This window comes from Alexandromys fortis, unplaced genomic scaffold (genome assembly GCF_014885135.2).
Source record: "Alexandromys fortis isolate MF-2015 unplaced genomic scaffold, M_Fortis_MF-2015_v1.1 scaffold_9, whole genome shotgun sequence".
In the NCBI taxonomy this organism is placed as follows: domain Eukaryota; kingdom Metazoa; phylum Chordata; class Mammalia; order Rodentia; family Cricetidae; genus Alexandromys; species Alexandromys fortis.
This window is the reverse complement of record NW_026067892.1, coordinates 2,642,999-2,665,296: the sequence shown is the minus strand read 5'-3', so window position 1 is coordinate 2,665,296 and position 22,298 is coordinate 2,642,999. Positions and strand designations below refer to the sequence as shown.

At 54.3% G+C, this 22,298-nt stretch overlaps 1 protein-coding gene across 2 annotated transcripts in view; it reads left to right on the top strand.

Moving 5' to 3' along the window:
• Nucleotides 1-496: 496 nt before the first annotated feature.
• Nucleotides 497-22,298, top strand: part of Cpne5 (copine 5) — a 93,523-nt gene continuing 71,721 nt past the window's right edge. For both annotated transcript variants that reach the window (XM_050143300.1, XM_050143310.1), the window contains exons 1-3: nucleotides 497-999; nucleotides 12,670-12,710; nucleotides 13,608-13,654. In XM_050143300.1, the coding sequence (XP_049999257.1) occupies nucleotides 905-999; nucleotides 12,670-12,710; nucleotides 13,608-13,654 (183 nt within the window). In that variant the 5' untranslated portion in view covers nucleotides 497-904. The remainder of the gene's footprint in view (nucleotides 1,000-12,669; nucleotides 12,711-13,607; nucleotides 13,655-22,298) is intronic.

Below are 22,298 nucleotides of genomic sequence, written 5' to 3'. Positions count from 1 at the left end.
GTCCACTGGCCCACCCTACCTGCGTGGGAAACCAGACCAGCCCTCCTGGCACCAGGCTTGTTACCGGAAGATGGAAAGCCTGCTCTAGGTTTAGACCCTTGCGTGGTGGCGCGCACACTCAGCAGAGCCCTCTTCTCCGAACCCCGCTTAGATGCTGCCCAAACAGGTGCCCCTTGGACAGTCTCCCTCCCCCAGCACGCAAACCCTGGACAAGTGGGGTGGGGGACTGGCGCAGAGCAGCGCGCGCCCTGGAACTGTCTCTGGCTGTCGCCAGCCCTGTCCCCGACATCCAGAGGCGCGTCTCCACACCCGCCACGCGCGTGCACACACACGCGCGTGCACACTCGCACACACACATACACACACCACACACACAGACACAGACACACAGACACACAGACACACACACACCGCTCCCACACTCGCCCCGCGCAGACCCCGCCCCGGCCCCGCCCCGGCCCCTGCGGGCGGCCCCTCCGGCGCCCGCGGACCCCGCACGCAGCGCGCGCGGCTGGCGGGAGGCGGCGGCGACTCCGGGCTCATTTGATTTTCCCGCAGTCCGGGCGCCCCGGAGCCGGAGCCCTAGCAGAGGACGTGGCGCTGCGCCTCAAGCCCGAGGCGGCGTGGTCCTAACCTCTCGAGTCCCCACGCCCCCTCCGCGCCCCCCTCCCCGCTACGCCCCGGCTCCCTCGCCGCGGCCCCCGCCTCCCCGCAGCAGCTCCCGCGCCCCGTTTCTCCGCGGCCCCCGCTCTCCGCCCCCTTCCCGCTCTCACTTCCCACGCCCCCTCTTCGCGTTCCTCTCCTTCCCTGGCCGCCCAGTCCAGGGCTCCAGCCGCTCCGGAGGAGGCGTGAATCGCCCAGGAATATTGACTAATTTGGGGTGAGGTGGGGGGGACAGTGGGCGATGGAGCAGCCCGAGGACATGGCGTCGCTCAGCGAGTTCGACTCCTTGGCGGGCAGCATCCCGGCTACCAAGGTGGAGATCACCGTGTCGTGCAGGTGAGCCGCCCGCCGGCCGGGTCCCCCTGCCCCGCCCCGGGTCGGAGTTCCTCTGTCCCCACAGCTTCCATCCTTTGCTTAGCGAGTCGCTTTTCAGTGTCCTGGTTTCTCAGGCGCCCGATGCCTGTCTTTGGTCTTCGGAGACCCCCTTACCCAGTGGCGGGTGGTGACGGCTGAATGGGCAGCCAGGCAGGGGTCAGGTTCCCAGAAAGTTTGTGTTCAGAGCTGTTGCTTCCAGGACAGCAGGAAGACACAGGAACAGGGGTCCCAGAACCCGAGTGGGAAGGGGAGGAGCTGCCTCAGGGTCTTGCTCTGGTGCTCTCTGATTTACCCTTCCCCAAAAGGAGGAGAGTGACTGGCTCCATCCCTCCCAGGCGTGACCCACTGTGCCTCCTGTGACCTCCCTCTCCCCTCCTTCTGGTCTATGCCCCAGCCTCCTCCCCGCTCCTCCACTCTCTTAGAACCCAGGATTTGAAAGCCTTCTCTTTCAAGAAAGATCAGCCGGGACTCTCTCATAGTGCGGGAAGCCCTGGCGAACTTAAGAGTGGCGCCATTAAAAACCAGTAACTCGGTGGAAAATCTTAGACCAAAGGAGTGAAGGCTGACGGTGAAAATGTCAGAATCCGCAGGCAGGGGTGTGTTCTGTAGGCTGCCACCCCCGAGTCCCCTGGGACACCGTACAGGTTGGGAATAAGTTCTCGAAGGAGCTGGGTGCCCCGAGGGTGAAGAGGCCTGTGGCCGACCCTGGACACACTGCTTTGACGGGTCTGTGAGGGACACCGTGGTCCAGATATAGCTCACCTTTTGTACCCTGGTTCCGGATCACTCACCTCCGCTTCTTGCAGGTCGCTGTTGAATTAGGCTTTGTCCACCCTCATGTGCCCTCAGTTCTGAGTGACTGAGTTGAGACAGGAAGGAAGTGTAGGTAGAGCCTGAGATGCTGGCCTGTGCTGTGATTGAGGATGGGTTCTGGGGAGACACTTCCTGAGGACTTGAGGCGAGGGCTTCTGGGGCGATGTCCCTAGGCAGGTTCTCCAAGGGGCCTACTGTGTGTCCAGCCCGCCCCCACCTCGTTCCCACGCAGAGAATCTGCCTTCACTCTGCTGGGAGGTTCCCGATGCCCATTAGTGCCAGCCTCACCTCCTCAGCTGTCAGCAGCTGCGAGCTTGCCCTCCTCCAGCACACAGCCCTGCCTCCTCCTTCAATCACGCCTGTCGCCTTCAGGCTCTTCAGTTGTCTCCCGGAGCCTTCCCACCTCTGGGCCTCTGAACAGCCTGTTCCCTACCCCGAAAGGCTTTGTGCTTTTCCATTTCCAGGGACATCCTCCTCTTGTCCCTAAAGATGCCAGCCTGAAGTCCTGGCTTCTCCATCCCTCGGACCCTGAGTGCAGAGCCTCTGAGTGAACATGGGACGTGGGTATGCCCCTGGGACGGGCCCGAAAGCCTTCCACGCCACGGAGAGGAAGGGTGATGGCAGTGAGACTTGCCGTCTGACATCTTGTGGGGGACCCCTGACGTGCCTCTTGGGGCAAACTTTAAGCCTCAGTTTCCCAGTTGCCATCTGCTTCCTCCCCAGGAAGCTTTGGTCACAGGGGTAACTACACACGCACTTAGGACACACAACGGGTGCAAACATTGCAGGTAGATGACGTGGTAGATTCAGAGGAACTCTGCCACACCGAGCAAGTGGCCAGGGCAATCAGCCCGAGACAGAAATTCTTGGTCCCACTCTGTTTCCTAGAAGCATCCAGGGGACGGATGTCGACACCCTGCATGAGAAGTACCTGCTGTGGGAGAGTTCCCAGAGGTTGGCTTCTGGGTTGACCCTGGTAGCCATCCCTCCGTAGGGATATGATCCACATTTTGTCGAAGGCCCGGCCAGGCTCCATATCTACTCTCCTGAAATGGAAATGAGGGAGAGTGGTTTTGATGATGAGAGATGAGGACAGAAGTGTCACTTGGAGCAGAGAGGAGAGGTGGCAAAGAAATCGGGTGGCCTTGAACCTGGAGATCCACCTTTGGTTTGGCTGGGGTCAATGGTCCAGGATCAGGGGCGGGCAGAGACCCTTTACTCTTTAGTCCATGCTTACCAGTTAGAGTCCCTTCTGCAGCCTGGACAGCACTAACTGGACCTTATGGAGTGGAGACTTTGGGGTACCCTACCTTGAGCATCTCAGTGACCCTTTCTGGCTACTTCCTCCACATGGGCAGCTTGGGGCAGTGTTTCAGGGGGGTTGATGACTTCTCTGGCTCCCCTGATCCAACCCTGGAAACTGCCTTGTTCTGGGTTCTGTTCTGCTCTGCCTTACCTGGGCTCTTCAGCAGATCAAGGCTGCCTCATTCAGGGCACGGTCCTATACCTTTCCCAGGGACCTTGCTGGCTCCTAGTGTGTGTGTGCAGAAGGAAGAGGACACCATGGTGTGGACACATCAGGGCCTCTGCCTCTATAGAGAACATTTCGGGTCAGTCTGTGGTCCACTCCCAAGGATAAGCCATCCTTGTGTTGTTTAACACATGGTTAAGAATGTGATTCATGCCTTTGATCCCAATACTCAAGAGAGAGGCAGTAGTATCTCTGTGAGTTTAAGGCCAGTCTGGTCTACATAGCCAGTTCCAGAACAGTCAGGGCTACATAGAGAGACCTTGCCCCTACAAATAAAGGCCCAACAAACAACAACGAGTGTGAGCTTAACTTTAATCCCAGCATCCAGGAGGCAGAGGCAGGCATGTCTCTATTAGTTTCAGGCTACCCTGGTCTATGTAGAGCTTGGCTCTATCTCCCTGGGTTCAAATCCCAGCTTTTCCTGTGATGTGGTGTGTGTGTGTGTGTGTGTGTGTGTGTGTGTGTGTGTGTGTGTGCGCGCGCATGTGCATGTACTCTAGGCTTTTGAGGATCAAATCCATATTACACAAGCACACTACCACTGAGGCACACCCAGCTCTCTTCTGGGATCCCTGATGAGCTGGCTCTCCTCTCTGGCCTCAGTTTCCCCTTCTGTAAAAGGCATAGTGATCTCTGTCAGTTTATAGGGATTTGATGGGTTATTCTGAGAACAGTTAGCCGACATCAGTTACACATCAGACATGTGTAACCAAGGTCTACACATCTACAGAGATGCGGAGTCCTGGAGGTCACTTGATGTAGTGATCCCTGGAGGAAGGGTGGCTCACGGAACTAGACTCCAGCAGACGTAGTACAAAATGTGATCTAAACACTCTCAAGCCTGGCGCTCTTCCTCCTGACGGTCTGTCCCAGACGGTTCTTGTCTAGGAATGCTAGCCATTCTGCAGGCCCATTCAGAGCTTACCTGTCCTGTGACCCCTTCCTCCTCCAGAGGCCCTGCCAGGTCAGCATCCCTGTCTTCTGCTGGGAGCTCCATCAGCTCTGTGGTTTGAAAGAATGGCTTGCATTTTTCCCATTACTGGACGCCTTTGTGCTTGGGCAGGGTCGTGTTGGAGAGGCATGCGAGGGCTCCTGAGACCAGGGCAGGCTGGATGTCTACTCAGGATCTCACACAGGCTAGTGGGTGGCTGGGTTTCTTCCGCCCCCAGAGGTTGATTCCTACTGTCTGTTCAAGCTAACATAGGTAACCCCATGCAAAGAGTCAGCCCAGCTCTGGGGCTGTGTCCTGGGCCTTTGTAGACAGGTGTGAGTTCACTCTGACAGCAGGGGAGATGGCAGTGGGGAGGGGTGAGCCTGAGGGCATGGTGGCAGCCAAGTCAGCATTAGGAAAAGGAGGTCTGTTTAACAACTGACCACACCCAGATATTCAACAAAGCCAGGAAAGGGTGATCGCGGCTCAGATTGGACGCTTACTCCAGCTGAGCAGTTGGCATCCTTGTTACACAGACCCATACCTGTTGCTTCGATAGTAGCAGTTGCCGGTCCAAGCTGGCACCTCAGATCACACCGTCTTAGAAGCTTTAGTTTTCAGCTGCTGTGGAACAAATGTCCACGGTTTCCTGAACCCCTGATTTTATCCCCTTCCACTTCCGTGTCTCAGGGCCGGGACTTCCCCCACGGTATGATCCTTGACCAGGCTTGCTAACTGCAGGCTGCTGCAGAATAGAGGCTCATGGTCTTGCTGGTGAGGACCAGAGTGACCCTCTGCAGGCTTCCGGGGGCTGTGGTCCCAGCAAGCTGCCTCCACCGTAAGACAACTGACCTCTTCAAGGCTAGGGGAAGGCTAGCTCACCCAAGGACTGTGACAGCGGGACGTGACTCCCTGGACACATGAGAAAGGGATACCTTTCTTTTGTCCCCATCCAGATCCGGGAGCCACTTCCCTACACCGAGCCCACGTCAAGGGGAGGGGTTCCACAGTGTTCTCTTGGGGAACAGGACTTCTGCCTGCCCCAGCTGCTGGAGCTTTTGGTTTTCTCTTTCCACCCCCACCCCTAGTGTCTGTGTGTCTTGCTGTGTGTCCGTGTCAGGAATCATCCTTGGTTGCTTGTCTACTTTATTCACTGAGGCAGTCTCTCAGTGAAACCCAGATCCTGTCTCCAGCTTCTGGGTATGGGGTTACTGCCAGCTGTCATTCCCACCAGGTACTTCTGTGGGTTTCTGGGGACCCCAGCTCCAGTTCTCATGCTTGCAGAACAAGCGTTTAAACTGCCGAGCCATCTCTCTGGCCTCCCCACTGTGGCTTTTTAGCTCCCTGACAATCCTCTGCAGTAAATTGCAGTGTTTCTTTTTGGTCTGCCTAGGAAATCAAGGCCCTTAGAAGTGGAGGCACGCGCCCGAGGTTAGCGCCAGCAGGGTCTGGAAATATGTATCCACAGCCTGTGCCCTCAGATGTCAAGAGGATCAGGCTCTGTGGAGATCATGGTGGGACCCGAGCAGCAGCCATTGTAGGTAAGACAGGTCCTCCCTCAGGCATGGGAAAGGCCTCGATTGCTCAGAGAGGCAGAACACAGGCAACAGAAGCTTCCACCGTATCCTTACTGTAAGGCGGTTGGTTCCTATCTGCCTCTCACATTCCCTTCTGCTCAGCCTAGAGGGCTGATGGAGGTGGGGGAGATGACCCTCCTTTGAGAACAGAAGGGAGGGAGGAGGAAGCTCAGGGAGCTGACAGGCTCCGTAGGAAGCCCTTGGCTGTCTGTGCGTAATAGGAAGCCTGACTGCTCGTAGCCTGGACCTGAAATACCTTCTGTGAGTCTAGAGGTAAGCCGTCTCAGGGCTGGTTTGTCAGCCACTTTGCCAGGAAGAACCCCACCATCCTTCTCCTTGGTCGCTGTCCACATGGCAAGCCTCACTGTTACAAAACCCTCTGCTTCTGTACTCAGTATAGCGGCTGCCTCTGAAGATAGGAAACACACTGCGGGGCGCAGGGTCTTCCTGGGAAGGCGCTTCCTTCCAAAAAACACAATCTTGCACAGATCCATAGTCTTCCCAGGGAGTGGCCAGAGCTGGACCTCACGTTCACTGCTGCCATTTTTGACACAAGGGAGTCTCCATCATATCAGGACCTTGTGGATTTTGGTGCTGGGTAGGCGGCCATGACTTCCAAGACGGCTCCACAGGCTATTTGGCCTCCATTAAGCAACAAGCTAGTGTTGACCTCTTGAGGTCTGACTCCTCATATTCTCAGGTCAGGTTTTTCAAGAAGTCATCTTGACCCGTGAATACTTCTCCTAGTGTAACAGGCAAGAGAAGCCAAGTTGTGCACTCTTGCTGAGCCCTGCCGGGCACCTCTGCCCTTAGTTTCCCTCCTGCCCACCCATGCAATTCCCACAGGTCTCAGTAGAACTGCGCCATGGCCTTGGGGGCAGCTGTGTCCTGGCTATCCACCTGGAGAATGTGAGGAGCCAGACCTCTAGAGGCCAACGCTAGGCCCCTTGTGATCCAGAGGTACCAGATCCCCTGGAGCTGGAGCACGGAAACCGATGAACCACTTGATACCGGTGCTGTGAAATGAACTTTGGTCCTCTGGGAGAGCAGCAAGTGCTCTTAGCTGTGGAACCATTTCTCAGGCTCAAATAACTGTCATTAAAAAAAATAGACATAAAACTCACAAGAGATGTGTGTGTGCGCGTGCATGTGTTCGTACAAGTGTGCGCACACTTGTGTGTGTGCGCTTGTGTGTGTTCATGTGTGTGCTCGTGTGCGTGTGTGTGTGTGTGTGTGTGCGCGCGCGCGCGCGCGCACCTCTCGCAATGCTGATGGTGGAGCCTAGGGCCTGACAGCTTCCCTAGCAATTGCTCTGCCGTTGAGCACCGCGCCTCACTGGTTCTGGGAGCAGTCTGCGGTGTGTACCTTGTTCTCACAAGGCCACCTCTGTCTTCTCACCTCAGCTTCGCGGGTGCTGGGCTTACATGTGTGCACCACCATGTCCAGCTGTGCACATTTTTGTTTTGTCCTTTGAGAGAGAGTCTTACTATGTAGCCCTGACTGGTCTGGGACTCACTACATGGACCAGGGTAGCCTCAAACTCATACAGATCTACTTGCCTCTGCGTCCCAAGTGCTGGAATTAAAGGTGTGCACCACCAATTCTGTCCTACGCACATTTTTATCAGGCAGATAACATCCATGGGTTTGTCAGCAGTAAGTTCAGTCATTTCAGATGGTGAGGCAGGTGACAGGGTCCGATACCCAAGGGGAACATGGAGAAGATTCAAGGGGCAGAAAAGGTCTTGCTCTCCTTGTAGAAGGACACGGAGGTCAGTGTGGCTGGAAGAGTATGAGCTGTCGGTTTGGGGTGCACAGATGAGATCAGCGGGGAGTGGGGCTAGCTATAAACCGTAGCTTTGGGGGCCCCAGGAAGGAGTTTTGGTTTATTGTTCTCACAGCATTGGGGGATGGATCTTGTTAAGTGGTGGTTAGGATTAACCTTTATGAACACACCTCTGGTTGCTGAGCAGACCCTAGGCTCGTGGGGAGTGGGTACATCAGGAAATAGATGTGTTGCTAGGCAGGCCAAGTGCAGGGTGGGGAGGGTGGGAAGTGGCTCAAAGCAGAATCGTTCGAGCTCACTGAGTGGAACGGGAGTGGCACCAGGGGGAGAGAGCAACGGAGCCACTTCTGGTTTCTAGTGTAAACTGGTGGCTGGTGGCTGGTGAAGCAAATGGGTGACCCCCATGAACCCATAAGAAGCTGAATGTGGGGAAACTGTCCAGGGTGACAGATTGCCATGTGGCCAAGCAACCCAACCTGGCTGCTTGTGAGACCACAGCTTTCTCCCCTGACCCTGCATCTTGCCAGGGTCAATTATGCCAATATCTCCCAGCAGAAAAACACTGCCAGCCCTAGAAATCTCTCTGGGCACCTTGTGAGAACTGCTCTTTAGACCTGGCATGGTTGCTTGGCAGGGAGATGGCACAGCCAGGCAGGGCATGAGTGTGATGTGGAGGCAGCGGTAGGTGTCAGGACTCAGGTCCTTCCTCCTGGCCTGGCTCCTTTGATGACCTCCTCCTGTGAGGGCCAGAGGACATGGATGTCCTGCCACTCCTCTCTACTGTCTCAGTGGGACGCACAGGGTACAGGTAGCCCACGTGGGCGTGGGAAAGCCCAAGTTTTGTGACATGGGTGCTCCTGGGGAGCTCCAGATCTGTCCCTTGGGATGTAAACAGGTCCTGTTGGCAGTGGGACACGGGGTCGGTTGAGTGTCCTAAGAGACCTGGCCTATGCGTGAGTGGTCACCACTCCCCCCCATCCACTCCATTGACTAGATGTTTGACGTGAAGTTGAGTTTGAAAAAGCAAGGTGATATCCATGTGCTCTCAGGTCCCAGGCTCTCTCTGCGTCTGTCATTGCTACCTGGTGCCAGTTCATCTGTCCCTAAGCTCTAGAGGCTGGGCTTATACTGGCTGCTGTCTTGCCTCAGCCTCCCAAGCACTAGTTCAGCTCAGAGAAACCAACAACTTCCCTCCCTCCCTCCCTCCCTCCCTTCCTATGCTGGGGATTGAACTTGGGGCCTTGCACGTGCCAAGCGAGTGCCCTGCCACTGAACTGTAACCCTTTTGTCTGATGTTCTTCTGAGACAACTAAGTTGCCATACTGCCCCTGAACTTACTATGTAGCCCAAGCAGGCCTTGAACTTATGATTCTCCTGCCTCACACTCGCAGGTGACAGGGACTGCAGGCTTGGGCTGCCAGGTTCAGCTTCCTCCTAACTTTTGCAGCCTTAAGGGTTAATTTGGGAATTGGACAACAACAGCAGAAACAAACTTGCATCCAGTACACACGGACCAACATCAGTCTGCTTAGTTTCAGGGGTTCGTGGTCCCCGCCGAGGACCCTGGGCCAGGAATAGCTGAAGTACAGGCAGGCTCTTAGTGTACTTTCTTAAGCTACAGCCAAGAGCAAGCTCAGTGCATCCATGAGAGAGAACCAGGGGATGTAGTTACCTCGCCCACAGCTCAGGCCAGGGCAGGGTATTCCCCTCAGCCCCGTCCATTTCCCTTGGGGTCCCTTAGGGGGTCCTCCATCACCTTCTGCTGGGACCTCAGAGACTCCAGGCCTCACAGCCTGATACTGTTTCTCCCAACCTCCTGAGCTGGAAATGAGTCCTTGCGGGTGGCAGGAAGCAAAGGCCTTGGCTCTGCTTCTCCAGCCTCTGTTTAAGGAACGAAAGAGGCAAAGCTCCAGGCTGCTGAGCAGACAGCCGAAGGACTTTATGGGGGAAAAATACATTTTGACTGTTGGGGGATTTTCCCCCCTCTTTGAGCTTTCCCAAAGTAGAAAGCAGAGGAAAAACACTTAAGATCTGGTTTAGTCTGGTCTGGTCAGGGCCCCGGTGGCTGGGGCCCTGTGTAGGGCTGAAGGCCTGGTCTCCCAGGCTACTGTGTGCCTCTGGGCAGGCTGTTCCCTCTGTCTGAGCCAGAAGTTCTCAGTGGGGTAGGTGAGGGTTAGTGGGGACCTGGCAACTGTGAGGGATTCTCCGGGGCTGAGCAAAAGTGCCTTGGGGTCTTCGCTGTCCAGAGGGGGCTAGTGGGTAGGACAACAGCTTGTTAACTATGAGCTCACCCCACTCCAGACCTACAAAGCCAGACTCTGGGAAGGGCCCCCAAAAGCCTGCCTTTTTACCCCTGGGAAGTGAAGTGAGCTCCAGGGAATGAGAGGCCCATTGCTTAACCAGTGGGCAGACTTCTCAGGAGCCCCACGCACCCCACTGGGTTAAAGGCTACAAGGACAATGGGTGGCATCAGAGAGGGGATCAGGATGGGAACCCAGGCAAGAGTACTCACAGCCAATGGGGGCAGGAGGCGGGGTCCAGCTCAGATGATGAGATATTTCCTCTTCAGGTCAGAGTTGGGTCTGGCTTCTTGCACCAGAAAGGGTGCAGGTGGCTATGGCTCTTTCTAACTTGTGAGCCTGAGGACTGACCTGTAAGTCCCAGTTAATATGCTTTTGTCGATCTGAGCAGCCCTGGACTATATTGAGCCCCTTTTTATAAACGGGGAAACCAAGGCATGAGATAGCCCAGTCACCTGTGCACAGAATGCAGTTTGTCTGTAGCTAAGGGGCGTGGGGAGTATGAGGACGCTTTGAGTGTCACCCTGCACGGCCCTTGCTGCTCTGCTCTGGTTTAAACACAGGGTTTCCCTCTGTAGCCCAGGACTGCCTCCAGTTGGTGGACGTCCTCTTGCTTCAGCGTGCCATGTGCCGGGATCACCTATGTATGCCACCACACCTGGTTTATACAGCGCCAGGGGATCCAGAGCTTTGCGCATGCTCGGCAGACCCTCTTCCAATTGGGCTACATCTTCAGGCCCTGGTCTCTCTTATCTGTCTTCCTCTGCTTTCAAGCTGCACTCGGCTGACTCAGGGCCTGGAGGATGGAAACAGAGGGCAGTCCCTTCCCTAGAGGGGCCCAAAGCAGTGGTGGCGGGCAGGAGGACCCACTGACTCTGAGTTGCAAGAGGGGGACCCGGGGGTGGGTTCAGGTTCAGGAGAATGGCATCAAGACGGAAGGACTGAGATCATCAGGAAATATAAGAATGTCAGCAGCATGGAGTTCTGAGAGCTGTGCTATCTTTGGGTGCTGGCCACCAGGGTGACTCTTGTCCCTGGCTTATTGAGAGTCCAAAGTATAGGACAGGGAATCACCGGAGCCAGGAACCGTGTGCGGGTTCTTAGTGTGGTGCTGTTGGTTGAACATGGGGCCTTGTGCATGCTAGGCAAGCGCTCTGCTACTGAGCTACATCCCCTACATCCGATTCTTAGTCTGCGTGCCTAAGGCCTAGCTACAAAGCAGAGAACTCCATATATTGATCCTCCAGCCTCTCTCTCTCCCTTTCCCCACTTCTCTCCTAGGCTGAAACCTAGGGGCAATCCTTTTTCTCACTCTCCTAGAAATGACTAAACTTGAGCCCCACATCCAGACTTGGAGGAATCTGTTCAGGCTCTGCCCCCAGCCTGTAGGAGGCTGTCACCAGGGATGCTGGAGGCTGGCCACGTATGCCCTAGCTATTGCTGCCTTTGACTGTACTGTCTCTGGCATCAGGACTTTTTGCTGCTGTCTAGAAGTGAGCAGGTAACGTGGAGGACAACCTCTGCGTCCTAGAGTTCCAGGGGCTCAGGGGAAAGGCAATAGCAGCCTCTAGGACAGAATGGGTGGAGCCCTGATCCACCAGAGACAGTTTCCATTGGGCTATGTAGCTTCCTGGTGGCAGCTGTGGAAGGAAACACTATAGGACATGGTTCCCCAACTCAGCTTCTTCCTTTCTACTGGGACAACACCCGGCCAGTGCTGACCCCCAGACAATGTGTTTGTTGCTGCCGCTAAAGGCAGTTCTCACGACATCTCTCTCGTTCTAATAAAACTTGAGATTCAAAGGCTGGGGTGAAAACCTGCGAGCTTAGAGACACAGATTAGCAACTGGCTAACTCTCTTTGCTGCTGCCCTGAAGCCGCTCCCTTCTACACCCCAACTAAAAGAAAACCATGGTAAGCTCCTCCCTGCTGCTTCTAGTCAACTGGCAGCTAACCCCGCCTCTCGGAGCTTAGGTTAGTTTAATTTATTTAGTGCAAAAGTAACACATCTTTACACAGTTAACAGAGGCGGCAGAAACAAATGGAACCCAACTTTACACAGTTAACAGAGGCGGCAGAAACAAATGGAACACAACTTTACACAGTTAACAGAGGCGGCAGAAACAAATGGAACACAACTTTACACAGTTAACAGAGGCGGCAGAAACAAATGGAACACAACTTTGTCCAGTTAAAATAACATTCCACAACAAGGAAATGTCTGAGAAGGGCTGATATCTGAGGCCAACTGAGGTTTGATTAAGTGAGAAACACCAGAGTCCAGGGCACCGTGGTGCCATCTGGGGAAGCCGTGGCTGTGGTGTGGTGGGGGGAGAACTTTGAATCTTAGGAAAGCTGGACCGGAGTCGCTTCAGGACCTCCCAGCATCGGAGTTTTTCTTTTCTTTTTCTAAGACAGGACTGCAGTAGCCCAGGCTATTCTAATTCACTGTATTGCCCCAGGCTGGCCTCGAACCCGTTAGTCTGTCTCTCCTCCACCTGAGTGCTGAGGTGGCAGACATGTGGCACCCTGTGTGGTTTCCGGCATTTAGTGAAGTTGAGCAAATGTACTGAGGGACCTGTCTTCCCTTTCCATCGTGTTCAAGTCCGGCCAGGCCAGAGGCCGTCTCCAGGCCTAGGCCTCATCACCTGTCCCCTCCGTCCCGACTAATTTCTCCTTTCTCCCCTCTTTCAGGAACCTCTTGGACAAAGACATGTTTTCCAAGTCTGATCCACGTAAGTCCTGTTCCCACAGCAACAACCATCCCTGTGACACAGTGGCCTGGCGACTAGTGACAGAGGCTACCAGCAGCTCTGAGGGCTGGAGTTGTGCAGACATAGGGGCCAGTGAGTCGGGGCTGGAGAGCGCTGTGCGGTGGTGTCCAAAGAACTGAGGAGCTGGCCCTGTTCTGCTCCCATACTTGTGAGGCCTCAGCACCTCAGAGCAGCTCGGGAGGTGTTGGGGTGTCTAGGGCAAAAAGACCTCTGTCCCTGTGGGAAGTGGCACACTTATGTTGACCGCGGTCTGGGGGAATGAGCGTGGGCTTGGGAGGACTGCGCTCCAGTCCCGAGCAGTGCTGGCCATGATCATAATCCTGGATGGGTCTTTGGCCTCTGCAGAGCCTCAGTTTCCCCATCAGGAGAGAGGACCTGGTGACAGTAACGGGATCAGAAGGGACAAAGTGTCTCAGGTGCCATCCTCACCACGCCTGCCACTCAGCCCTCCGTCATGCCCACCTGTCCATGTGCCTCACACCTGGGAGCCTTTCTATGGTGTAGAAATGGACAGCCCTTGAGATTCCTCCTACAAGTTACTCTGAGGTCCCAGGCCTCTTTGCCAAGCCAACTGCTGGTTATTGTGGAGAAAGAGACCCATTGTGGGACTGGAGATGTAACTCAGTGGTAGGGTGCTTGTCCACGGATCTGGGTACCAAAGTACCACGGAAACAGCAAAGCTACTGTGGTTTAGGCTTGGTGGCCAGGCTCTTACCCTCGCTCACCAAGACCCCAGTTGCCTCCACAGACACCTGCCCTTTCCCCAGACCCAACAGAACCACCCGGGCTGAGGCTCTTGACCCTCGATTTTCCTCTAGGCCTGGGATATTAACTCATGTTTTTTCTTCTCTTCCCCAGTGTGTGTCATGTACACTCAAGGGATGGAGAACAAGCAATGGCGGGAGGTAGGTGCCACCCCTTCCCCACCCAGGAAGCGCCAACGCTGTATCCTCCCTCAGAATGGACCCTCTGTGGGTGCTCTACCCGAGTACCAAAGGCTGGCAGGGCAAGCAGAGGGTACAGAGATGAAAGGCAGAGCAGGCCGTGCCTGTCCTTGGGCAGCTCTGGCCAGAGGGGAGACACGACTATGTCAGCTGCTTTGTGTAACTCAGACAACGGCTTAAAAAAAGATGAATCTGGGCTCACATCTCAGAGGGGCGAACCATGGTTGCTTGGCCCCGCACACTTGTTTGGGGGGAGCATGTGGTAGGGGAAGCTGCTCACCTCATGGAAGACAGGAAGCAGAGGATGGAGGAAGTACCCAGGAAGGACAGAGCACTCAGGGACATGGCCCCCCTGGCCTGCTTCCTCTACTCCAACCCCACCTCCATCATTCCATACAAAATCTGAATGCAGGGGGTTAAACCACTCATTAAAAAGAAAAAAAAATGTTTATTAGCTCAGAACATTCATCATCTAACTAATAACCCCAGGGAACTCCCCCCCCCATATATATTGATACAGAGAGACCCTGTATCAATAAAAGAGGAGGAGAAGGAAGACGAGGAAGAAGAATGTGCTCTGCCAGTTACCTACCTGTTTCTCAGTCCAGTTTAACTTATAGCGTTCATTACTGAAAATCTACCCCGACCCCCAAAGGCTCACATTTAGTTCATTCTCCACAGCCTCCCTATTAACAGTCCCAACAGGGACTCGAGGCAACTCTCAGCTGTAAACCTGTGTGGGAAAATACAAAACACAATTTACAAGTTTTCAAGATACGGTGCCCCAGAGTACATCCCACCCCCCATTTCAAACTGGAGGATGGGAGAAGAGCAAAAAAGGTCCAGGCCAAAGCAAGACCCCAGAGCCACCCAGCTGTGCAAACACTAGGTCCTGTAGCTCTGTGCCTGTGGATGCACTGTGTCGTGATGTGTGCCCTAGTGAGAGCCCTCTGTCTGCAGCCACACGCCCCCTCCCCCCCGTGCCTGAGCTTTCCTCAGCAGACGCCCCACGTTTCTGTCAACTCCAGCATCCTGGGGTCAGTCAAGCGCCACTGTTACAACTTCATAACCACCCGCTCCAGGGCTACCCACAGGAACTCAGACTGGCCCTACACCGCCCGGCTTCATGGGCTTTCCTTTGAAACCTGGGTGCAAGCCTCCATGATCTTGTCACCCTTGTGTTCTGAATGCCACTGACATCCGTGTCACACGGCCCACACCAAAGTCAGCTGCCCACACGAGCGTTGGCTGGGTCCTGTTGGGTTACTGTAGAAACAACTTCCTAGGCCCCCATTCCATGCCTCAGGCACCTCAAGTCTTTCAGGTGAGTTTACAGGTTACCTGCCATGGTGGGGGTCCCTCAAGGCATCTTCCTGTTGTCCCCGCTGTGTGTGGCTTCTTTGTGGGACCGAATTGGAATCTTTCTAACACTACACCTTCTGGTCCATGGCTTCAGACATGCTTCTTTTCTGGCTGTACTATGGTTTTAAGGTCTCTCTGCCTGTTGCTTGCTCTTCTAGCTCCTCCTGTAAGCTTGGCTAAACGCAGCCAGCAGTGTCCACGCCATAGCCTGGATGCAGTGCTGCCTTGATGTTTACTCCTCCAGATTAACGAGTCTAGTACTTTCTTTTGGGCCACCAACCAGCTCCCAGATCACGACACAGACTTATTATTATTAATGTTCGGCCTAGCTTAGTCTCGTTTCTGCAGAGCTCTTTTAACTTAAATCAACCTTTTCTTTATCTACCTTTTGCTTTGGGCTTTTTACTTTTCTTTCCTTCTGTATTTTTATATTCACTGTTTCTAGTGTCTGGTGACTGCCTGGCTTCTTACCCCAGGCAGGTGTCTCTTTCTCCCTCATTCTCTTCTCCTCATTCCTAGATTTCTTTTCCTCCTTATTCTGCCTGCCAGCCAGTCCTGCCTATCCTTTCTTGCCTATCTATGGATTGTTCAGCTCTTTATTAGTCCAATCAGGTGCCTTGGGCAGGCAAGGTGAAACAAATGCAACCTTTTTTTTTCCTTTGGTTTTTCAAGACAGGGCTTCTCAGTGGCTTTGGAGCCTGTCTCAGAACTCGCTCTGCAAACCGACCTTGAACTCACAGAGATCCACCTGCCTCTGCCTCCCAAGTGCTGGGATTAAAGGCGTGTGCCCCTGCAGCCTGGCCAACACATCTCATAATTAAACACACATCCTTACATTGTTAAACAAATGCAGCAGAAACAATTGTAACACACCTTCACATGGTTAAAGTAACATTCCATAGCATAAACACAGAGAAACCCTGTCTCAGAAAAACCCCAATAAATAAATACTAAAAAAAATTTAAAACAATATAGCCCCCAAGAGCATGCCCTCCAGTGACCTCTTCCTCCAGCCAGGACCCTCGTTCCACAGTTCCACCTCCTGCTAAGAGTCTCTTCAAAGTTCGACTCCATCAGTGATTAGGCCATCTAATTACGCCTCTAGAAACGAACCTCACAGGCACCCAGGGCTGCACTTCGCTCTTCTCCTGGGCTCTTAACCCAATCAAGATGACAAAAAATTGTTCATCACAGTGGTCCTGTTCTCAAGGTCCCCCAAAGTGAGGAGACATAACCTGTCCTCAGGGATGCCCCCAGACACAAAGGGGAATCCAGGCTCACACTGCTCCCCTTGGTGCCTGGGGCAGGGCTCCCTTGTTCGCCCTGCGTCTCCCCAGCAGACTCGCCGCCCGTGTTTCTGGCTAATGTGAGCATAGCTTCAGTGAGGGGACGGCTCTCCTCTGCTTGGATCAGCCTGGCTTCTACACCCCACTGCAAGCCACGCTTTTCCAGCCTAGGCCGGTTTCCAGTGCTCAGATCCTACTCTGTGCCTGGGCCAGTTTCCAGTGCTCAGATCCTGCTCTGTGTGTCTCTGTCCCCTGTCCTGGAGATGTAGTGGAAAGGGCCTCTTGAGCCACAGTGACCTCAGGAGGTGCACGAGGTCTAGATCCCTCTGTCTCTGCCCATGCAACTGCTGGCAGGGTCTTGCTGCAAGTTCGTCACATTCTATCCTTTCTGTGCCCAGAGTTGTCCAGCGGCTACAAGTAGACCAGACTCTGGGCCTTCCAGGGCCCGCCAGGCTCACGCATTCTGACATCCCTTACCTGGATAGCCGACCTCCCCTCCTATTACCTGTTCCCTCCATCTCCCTACCTCCCTGTCCAGTGCACTGGAGCTCCTCCTTCCTCGGGGCCTTTGCACGTGCTACCCAGCCAGGCTCTTTTCTTACACCCATGAGTTCTTCAGATCCTGATACCTGTGCCTCCCATCATAAAGCTTTTCCGGGTCTCAGTCTCTCCCATACATCTCACATATCCCCCTCCCCCACTTTTTGGTCTCCTTGATCACCTTTTACCATCGACCAGACTCTGGTGTCAGTATTTACCTTGCCACATGTCAGCTCTACAGAGCAGGGGATTTCCAAGCTCTTCACCTACTGTTCCGTTTTGAGGCCCAGAATAGTACCCAGCACACAGCAGGCTCCTCAGACATGTTGCTAAAGGAGCAGACAGCTTAGGAATGGGATTTGGACCCGTGCAGGCCGATAAGAAATGGCGGCTGATGTTTGTCCCCCACCTCTGCCTCCTTGTCCCCCATTGAGCTCCCAGAGGAGAAGAATGAGCTGGGGGAGAAGGAGAATCAGATGGTGGAGGCTAGTGGCCCCAGGAGCACCTGTCTTCCTTGTTTGACACAAAAGCTGTCCCTCCTGATTCTTGAAAGGACAGGGCTGAAGCGAGGGGTGGAGGGGAGAGTTGTTTCCTTCCATGATGGGAACATGCAGTTTCTTTGGCCTCTTTGCTGAAGCTGCCCTAGGCAGCTGAAGGTCTGGCCGCTCCTTCTGCTGTTTAAGCTAACGAAGAGGACAGGAAAGGGTCAGCTGAGGCTGTGGCCTTTGCAGCCTTCTTGGCATTTCTTCATTCCCCTCCATCAACTCCTGGGAGGGAGATGGGGGGCGTGCTCTGCAGAGACTTCCTGGTGTCTCCAAAAGCTCCAACATGTCCCCTCAGAAAGGTCTTGGGAAGAGTAGGACCCAGGCTGAGTTGCCAGGCTTAGTGGAAGCAAAGGCGGAGGGTGTGGATTGAATCTGAGGAATGGAACTCCTTCCACTGAGCCCGGGCCGATGTGACTTCGTTTTCTAAGGCTTGAAACCCATTGAAGCATAAACCAGATTGCTAGAGAACCGTTTAGTCTGCTTAAGTGGACTAATTATTTGGAGGCCTTTGGCCGAGCTTCCCGGCTGGAGCACCAGGAATACACCCGTGGCTTGGTGATTCATTAGAGCAGGTCTGGAAGGACCTTTTCCGAAGGGCACTGCCCAGCGAACTGTTAATTACAATCCATAATTGAAAACAGTCTCCATTCGGTCCAGGGCCTCCAATTGTCCAAGCTTCTTTGTTACACCCCATTCTTGGTCAAAGCACACGTGCAGGGCAGGGCGTGGACACACCTGAGCTTTGCTCAGCGTTCCTGGCCTTTGGGGAGGTGGCACCTGGAGGGAATTCACACACAGAGGTGAGGATTTGGCCTGGGAAACAGTCAGGGGTGAAGATCCCTGGTGCCTGACACATGGCACCCATCATGGAACAGCCCCTGAGCTCGGGTCCTGCTGGTGGCTCTCCCAGTTAGTCAACATTTACAGCGCTTATGTGAGGTGTCGGCAAGGTACCACGGGGTAGGGAGCGGGAAAGGTCGTGGTACGACAGAGCAACTGTGAGTGCAGACTTGGGTGTTTGCAGCGTGCGCACTAACCTATTCTACATAGCAAGTTTCCAGGACAGCCAGGGCTATATCATATACCCCTGTCTCAAAAAAACAAACAAACAAAAAAAAGATTATATTTATTTGGGTTGGGTGGCATGTGTCATGACAGATTTGTGAGGTCAGAGGACAACCTCCACCACGCGGTTCCCGTGGCTCGAGCCCTGCTTAGACTTGCTGGCAGGCTCCTTCACCGAATGGAGCCATCTCACTGGCCCTAATTGGAATTTTTTAAAGATTTATTTATTTATTAAGCATACAATGTACTGCTGGCAAGGAAGGCACCAGGTCTCATTACAGATGGTTGTGAGCCACCATGTGGTTGCTGGGAATTGAACTCAGGACCTCTGGAAGAGCAGCCAGTGCTCTTACCCTCTGAGCCATCTTTCCAGCCCCCTCCATTGGATTTTTAAAATTATGGTGATTTATTCATGTGTGTGGGTATGCGCACACCATGGCACGCGTGTGTGGGTATGCACACACCATGGCACGCGTGTGTGGGTATGCGAACACCATGGCACGCGTGTGTGGGTATGCACACACCATGGCACGCATGAGTGGGTATGCACACACCATGGCACACGTGTGTGGGTATGCACACACCATGGCACACGTGTGTGGGTATGCAAACACCATGGCACGCATGAGTGGGTATGCACACACCATGGCACGCGTGTGTGGGTATGCACACACCATGGCACATATGGAAGTCAGAGGGCTACTTTGAATTGGTTCTCCTTACACCATGTAGGTATCAGGGATCGAACTTAGGTGGTCAGGCTTGGTGGCAAGCGCCTTTACCCAGTAAGTCCTGTGTCTGGATGTGTTTAGACACCATGAGACACACATGAATCTAATGTCCAAGCCTCATGGTTCAAGGAACAGAAAGAAGTGGTCTGAAAGAGCCTTTGGCATCGTCTGGTTCCACCTCTTGGCTGATTGTAGGCTGTGGTGTTGGTGTGCTTTTACCCTGCTCAGTCAGACGTTGGGCACACTTAGATTCTTGAGGCATGCTCGAGTTCAAGGACATCAGGGATACAGCACAGGCACACAGTAGTGAAAATGGTTGCAGAGGAGAGAACATGAGCCGAAAGAACAGGTCCACCCTCGTGTCCTTGGGGGAACGTGACCCGGGTGGAGGGCTGGAGATGGCACTGGCTGCTCTTGAAGGGGTTCAGTTCTCAGCACCCAGATGGCACCCACAACCACCTCTGTCTCCACTTATGGGGAGCCCAGTGCTCTCTTTTAGCGACTGTGGGCTCCTGTATGCACGGAGTACACATAAACTCACAGAGGTGCACACACACCACAAAAATCCTCCGTGGTTTTTTTTTAAAAGATTTATTTATTTATTATGTATACAACATTCTGCCTCGATGTATGCCCGCACGCCAGAGGAGGGCGCCAGATCTCAGTATAGATGGTTGTGAGCCACCATGTGGTTGCTGGGAATTGAACTCAGGACCTCTGGAAGAGCAGCCAGTGCTCTTAACCTCTGAGCCATCTCTCCAGCCCTCCTCTGTGGTTTTAAAGGAGGGTGAATGAGTGCCATGAGCCAGCTTTCCATTGCTCTGACAAACACTGGGTTCCTGAGGTTCTGATCCATGCTTGGTTGGCCCCACTGATTGCCATGTGGCGAGCGCATACAGTGGAGTAAAACCTCTCACATCTAAAATCATAGGGAAGGAGAGACCAGGGTCCCACAGCCCCCCTCAGGAGCAGCCGCCAGTGGCATAAGGCCCTATAGGCCCTATCTCCCAAAGGTCCCACCACCTCCAACGGCCCTGGAGACAAAGCCTCCAACACATGGGCCTTAGGGGGCATCAGGGTTTGATCTGTAGCCGTGGGTTAAGGGGAGTGGGGCAGTCACAGAAATGGCAGTGATTGGTCACTGTGACTGGGCCAGGCCAGGCAGTGTGAGGGGTGATTCTAGGGCCCCAGGGAACTGTTCGCTAGCATGGGAACCTCATGGAGGGGCACAGTCAACTCAGGCCACCTCACTCTCTCTGGCTTCTAGTTCATGTCCTATTTTGGATACTGGGGCCATCTAGTTGGTCCACCTCCTCAGCCACAGAGCCGTGTGGACAAAGGTGGCCATGGAACCAAAGGGGCCCAGATATGGCCCAACACAGAGCCCAGGCAGATGGCATATAGGGCAGGAGGCTTCAAGATGCAAGCAGCTTCAAATGAAGGCAGCTCTTGACTGCCCGTCTGAGGGTGGCTGGGGTCTTCAGATCCAGGTGCAGGATAGGAGGGTCCCTCAGAATCAGAGTGGCTCATCTATTAATAAAGGGTAGTTAGGGCTAACAGCAAACTCACGGGGAAGGGTAGGAGAGCCCAGGCTTCTCACTTTCTCTAGGGAAGGGAAGATGTGCTCAAACATCTGGGGGTATCTGGGCCCTGCTTGCTGGGTGCCCTGTGTGACTCTACAGTGAAAATTCCTGTATCCATCACTGCCCTAGGAAGGGGGTGGCACTTTCTAGTAGGCAGAGGCCAGCTTGGCCACTGCACCTGCAGGTTTATTGCCCCGAGTGGACAAGCCAATCTCCAAACATTGGATGTGAGCTGAGCCTCCTGAGGCCAGGAGAGTCAAGGGGGAGCCTCATCTTGAACCTGCCCACCAACACCCTGTCCTAGGAAGGAGGAGGCTGTGCCCACAGCCCCTGTCACCAATGGCCGGTCCTGGGAAGGAGGAGGCTGTGCTCACAGCCCCTGTCACCAACACTCTGTCCTGAGAAGGAGGAGGCTGTGCCCACATCTGTCTGTCAGCTTTCATCTAATTGTAACCATTTGGGTCATTTTTGTGTCTTCTGAGAAAGCCCCATCTTCTCAGCACCTAAATCTGTTACCACATTTTATGAAAATTGACTCTAAGATGTAATTTTAGCCTAGGAAATCGAGCACTATCTGCATCAAGCACTGCCTGGGCCTCCTGCGTGCCCTCAGGTGGCCAGTGGGGTGGAATCTCAGAATGAATCATTTGAGAAGGGCATCATCACAGGGCCCTTGAACTTGAAAGTGGGCAGGGGATCCTGCCCCTCCCTCACCAGCTGCCTGTCCAAACTGAGGTCCCCAGGGAAACGAAAAGACAGGAAGCAAAGCCTCGGGTGGCCCGATCACTCCCATACCACCTGCAGGGCATGCAGCTAGGCCACCACAGCCACTCAGAGCTCCCCCAGAACACCGCTCCGTGAGCAGTCTCAGCCGGTTAACACTTACCTCCAGCTGGAAATGGTCTTCCTGGGGCTGCCAGACGTGTGCCTTCACACGGCCCTGCCGCCACATGCTTCGTGGTGGGCACCAGTTTAGTCCGGGCAGCTGCTGCCTTTAGTCCCAGCCCTCGGGAGGCAGAGGCAGGCGGATCTCTATGAGTTCGAGGCCAGCCTGGTCTACAGACTCAAGTTTCAGAACAGGCTACACAGAGAAACCCTGTCTTGAGAAGCCAAACAACCCAATCAACCAAACAAAGGGGAGGGGGCTTTGTTTGAGCTCCAGGTTACAGTCCAGCGCTGCAGGGAGATCACGGGGGCGGGGCAGGATCAACAGCTGGTCATGTCCCATCCAATCCGGAGCAGAGAGACACATGAACGCGTGCGTGCTCAGCGCCCTCCCAAAGTCTCTCAGACGGTCCAGGCCCGGAACCAGGGATGGTGCTGCCCACGCTCAAGCTGACCTCGGTGGCAGGTATTTTCCTCTTCCTTCGTACTGAGTTTGGAAACGCCCGTGTCTCTCGCCAGAGTCTCTCAGCACCTTAGCCTGACCATGTGATTTTATCTCCATCGCGTGTGCTTTGCTGGAGTCCGTGGGGTGATGATGCATTACAGTT